The sequence below is a fragment of the Suillus subalutaceus genome, assembly GCF_016647625.1.
Source record: "Suillus subalutaceus strain FC151 chromosome Unknown DFJ58scaffold_13, whole genome shotgun sequence".
Taxonomy (NCBI): domain Eukaryota; kingdom Fungi; phylum Basidiomycota; class Agaricomycetes; order Boletales; family Suillaceae; genus Suillus; species Suillus subalutaceus.
The window spans coordinates 125992-130299 of NW_024540262.1; the positions used below are offsets into that span (position 1 = coordinate 125992).

A 4308-nucleotide genomic window follows, 5' to 3' on the forward strand; every position below is an offset into this window, starting at 1 on the left:
TTCTCTGAGGTACAGTGTGAAGGCGTCACTGGACCATCTGCCTATCGACTTTACGACATCAAAGGATCCCACACAGGAGATACTCTAAGGTGCCTCCAATGCATAATCCGTATCCTTTGAGGTCTGGGAGCTTCGCTGCTGCTGCTATTGTGGAGACCCGTTTGACGAGAGCTGTCTTTGACAAGGGTCGTATACCCTTTGAGTGTTTCCACGCGAATAGGTGTGTGTCGTTGCTTGCTGGATTGATGCGGAAATGGTTTGCTAAAGCTGCTTTAGGGTCTGATGGACCAGTTTGAGCAGCCCAGTAGGTGTCTTCATCTGTGACTGGAGAGGTTTTTGTGCTGGGGATGTGGAACTTGGTTACTGGGTGACCATGGCGGTCCGAATAATCTGAGACTCCAGCTCTCGAGATATGCTTTCTTTGGTCGAAATCTTTGATGAACTTAACGGTGAATTCACCTAATCTCACTATGCAGTAGAACATGGTTGTTAAACACGCGAAGACTGCAGCGTCTAATGGTTCATTAAGGTTCAAATGATCGCGGATGGTGGATAGGAATTCTGGGGTGAATGGTAAGCATTTTGGTTGTTTGGACGACTCTGGCACTACTGCTCTCGCTCCGTCTAGCAAGGATTTGAGCTCGCTAGGAGAAATTAACCATAACCTTCCATGTAACAGGTGCCAGGCTCTGATAGCCACTGCATAGTTGGCGAGAGTAGAGCCTGAATATGAGCCTGCACAACTGGACAAAAAGGTAAGGAGGAGCGCAGGGTTGACTGGGCACCACTGGTCCTCTGCAATGTTATTTGTATCACAAAAGACATGAAAAACTAAAAGTCCAGCCCCATAGGTCTCTTTTGTTGATTGCACCCAAGACACTCCCATGACATTGAGTATACAGTCCAGTTGTGCATCTGTGATCTCATTGTTCTGAGATGCTTCTGGTGCTGCTGCGAATTGTTGTTGTCTTGGGCTTGGTCCTGCTGGTACCCACATCCGCAGTCTGTGTCTTGCGAGGCAGTGCGGTCGGAGGAGCGAGGGATGGGGGGGGTGAGGTCTTGCATAGCGCTTCCTCCATTTATAAATCGCTGTGAGGTACTTGTCAACTTTTGCGGAACTTAAGGATACAGATCTCTGGCTGATGCTCCACACGAAACCGATGTAAATAGTGGCAGCTTGGAAAGGTTGATCCTTCAGGGGTTCCCATATTATACCTAGATCATCTGATAGCAGATGTATGTCCTACATGCAGAAGGTGAATAATTGATCATGGGCCAACCTCGAAGAGTTACCTGATAGGTCTACTATCGGTTGCGAACAGTCTTCGCTATATCCTTCTAACTGCCCGGTTACCGGCGATATGCCCCCCGAACCACAAACGGCTGCCTGACTGGCGCATGCCCTCTTTGGTGAAGGTGTTGTACCATTCCTTTCTGAACTCATTGTATTCTTCCAGGTGCTTGCACAGTATCCTAAGGAAGATGTGGTCGTTGACCCATTTATCCAAGGGTCCTATGCCTCGGTGGCGAAAAAAGCTTGGCTCCCGCATCTGCTACGTGGCTGTATACTCCCGCTGATGGTGTTGCACTGAAAGCGGTGCATGTGTCAACATAAAACTGAGATTCGGAAGTACGTACTACCCTGGCAGGCCACTGTGAATGGTGTAGTGGTACGGTTCGGTAAGCTTCTGCAACGTCTTGGGTGGCTGCTTCCAAACCAGGTGGGAGGTTCGCTATTAGTTGGTAGATCGACGAGAACTTTCCCCAAGTTGTGGGAAAGCTGTCTGCTTCAATGTAGGAATTGATTGAGGGGTTTGGACCAAATGAAAAAAAAAAAAAAAAAAAAAAAACATATTTAAGGGCACAGTCAATCTAGAATATGTAGCTTACATTACTGTATTACTGTACACAGTCTTGGAGTGTCTGATATCATACAGATAAAATTGTTAATGAATTTCAGTTCTTTCCATTTATTCATTGCATCCTTTCCTCTTGTCTAAATGTGACATCAATTGCAATTACTATTGACACTGGCTCACATGGAAAGAAGATAGTTTATTTTCAGACTCCAAGTACTGTGAGTCTTCTTCAGGATTATGCTTTTGTGAAGCAGCTATTCTGCTGTGGGAGAGAGTTGAAACAGAGTAGGGAAGATTGTCAATGAGTAATAAGGATAACCGGTATACTGGTGTACAGGAATACTGAAAGGAGATGAACAATAGTTAGAGTTATATGAACAGGACATGAAATAAGAATCAGATCGGATCTGTGGACCAGATGATGGATATGTCCATTGGATCTGGATCGGATCTGAGATCTGGATCTTCGTATCTGTACCCGGGTATATGGTATATGACATTTCATTGCAGACATTATAAATTACAAAGAAGAGGAAACCTGTGATAAAGGTTATAGACAAGTAGTGCCATTTGTGAATGTCAGCTTTTTTCTTCTACTATGAGGTTTCACAATTAAAATTCAATATTCAATATTGAACCTCATGTAACACTGCATTGTGAACCAACTTACTATGAGATTTGGGCATTATTATATTCTAACTATAGTTTTAAAGGTTTGTAGACTAATTCATACTTGACACTTCATCATTGTGTTCCACCCCAGCCTAATGTAGTTTTTCCTCATGCCACTATAGATGATTGTTCATATTGATCACATGTAAATACATACAATAGTGTACTTATTAAATTAAATTAAAATGGTAATTTTCATGCTGAATAATGAGGTGGGACATTCTGTACTATCTTTCACATGATTGTTGTAACCTTTATGTATTTTACTAACATAGTGCATTTGTTTGTGTTTGGTCATAGTTTATTTTCTGTTCATTCTCTGTTTTTCTTTTTGTTCAATTTATCCTAACTATCTAATATGCTCTTTCATACCATAGAAGCTGCCTCTTGTTTCTCCAGAGTTACACCATCTATTCCAACTACCTAGTGCATATATTCCTGTCATAAAAGCCATGTATTATATACTTAAGAGTTATGCTAGTTAGAGCAGCCCTCCTCTTCCCTTACTAGTAAAGAGTTCCCTAAGCTATACAGCCTGAGAGGAGTCACTGTTAGGACCAGATGCACCTTTGTGCCACCTCTTCAAGTTCTAATGTCCCTCATCTGTAGTTTAAACTGTCTACTATATAACTTAAGAGATAAGGTAGCACTTCATATGCCCTTTATAGAGCAGAGTATTAGGCCATAAGACCTAGGTAGAATTGTCATTTGGGCTGCTATCTTATTTTAAGGGATTTCTCCTCTTATCTTCAGTTCCAACAAAAGTAAAGACATGATAGAAATGTAGGCCTCATCTTCTTTATATGGTGGATCTGCGAGGCAGCCATTATGTTCTTACCAATAACCTGATTAAGCCAAAATCAAATTTTAATACTAATGACAGATGTGACAATAGACAAGAAAGCAGCCTATTAGTAGCTCAAGCAATGAGATGACATCATGTCTCTAATCATCTTTATATTTCGCCTTACATGTGGAGTTTCTTCTCATGGTTTCCAGATTCATTCTATGTGATTTGACCACTGCCCAATTACTAATAAATCCTATTCTATATCTAATACTGAGGTTCTGTGTCAAATGACTTCAATTGATTTTCTAGTGTTTCTGTAGGCCAGAAATCCACCTACCACTGACTATGATGAGAACACCATGAATGAGGGCCTATTCCAGGACTATTTCCTCAAGTGTGTGAGTGTTTTAATTGACTATATGCATTTTATTGCACTAACATTTTGAATTACTAGATAATGTGTCATATTTTTACAGGTACTTCTACTGTATTAGGTGATAACTTGTATGCTACACATTCATGCAATGCGATATGACTACTGTTGAAGCGGAGCATATAGCACATGCTTGTATTCAGGTGAGTTTTATTTTTATTGACATACTTAACACAACTGACTTATAGGTTTCATGTACTACTACTGCTACTAGGCACACCTTGGCATTAGCAAGAAGAACAAATGGACTGAAGCAGACAGAAAATTCAACAACCAAGCCTTCTACTACAACATTATCAACTTCATTCATGAGTGTGAGGATAGAGATTGGGCAGAGGGACTTCTCAAATGGTAGAACAGATATGTTTTTCTTCTCTAGCAATTTACCTGACCAACTTAATCCTTGAGGACATTGTTCAAGAACAAGAACAGACACAAAGGCAGAGCATCCATAAATGATAACAATGGATCCAGAAAGTCAACTGGCTTCTCCTCAGCTCCAGTTGCTAAAATGTGAGCCCAGATGGCTGCTGGTGCTAGTGTCACTAAATGAC

General features: G+C 41.3%; 1 protein-coding gene across 1 annotated transcript; it reads right to left on the reverse strand.

Annotated features, from left to right (window-relative positions):
- Positions 1-352: 352 nt before the first annotated feature.
- DFJ58DRAFT_621615 (uncharacterized protein) lies at positions 353-907 on the reverse strand (the record flags this gene model as incomplete). The annotated part of the gene is made up of 1 exon (XM_041381043.1): positions 353-907. A coding segment is annotated over one exon (555 nt), but the record flags the coding sequence as incomplete, so codon positions are not given.
- Positions 908-4308: the final 3401 nt, after the last annotated feature.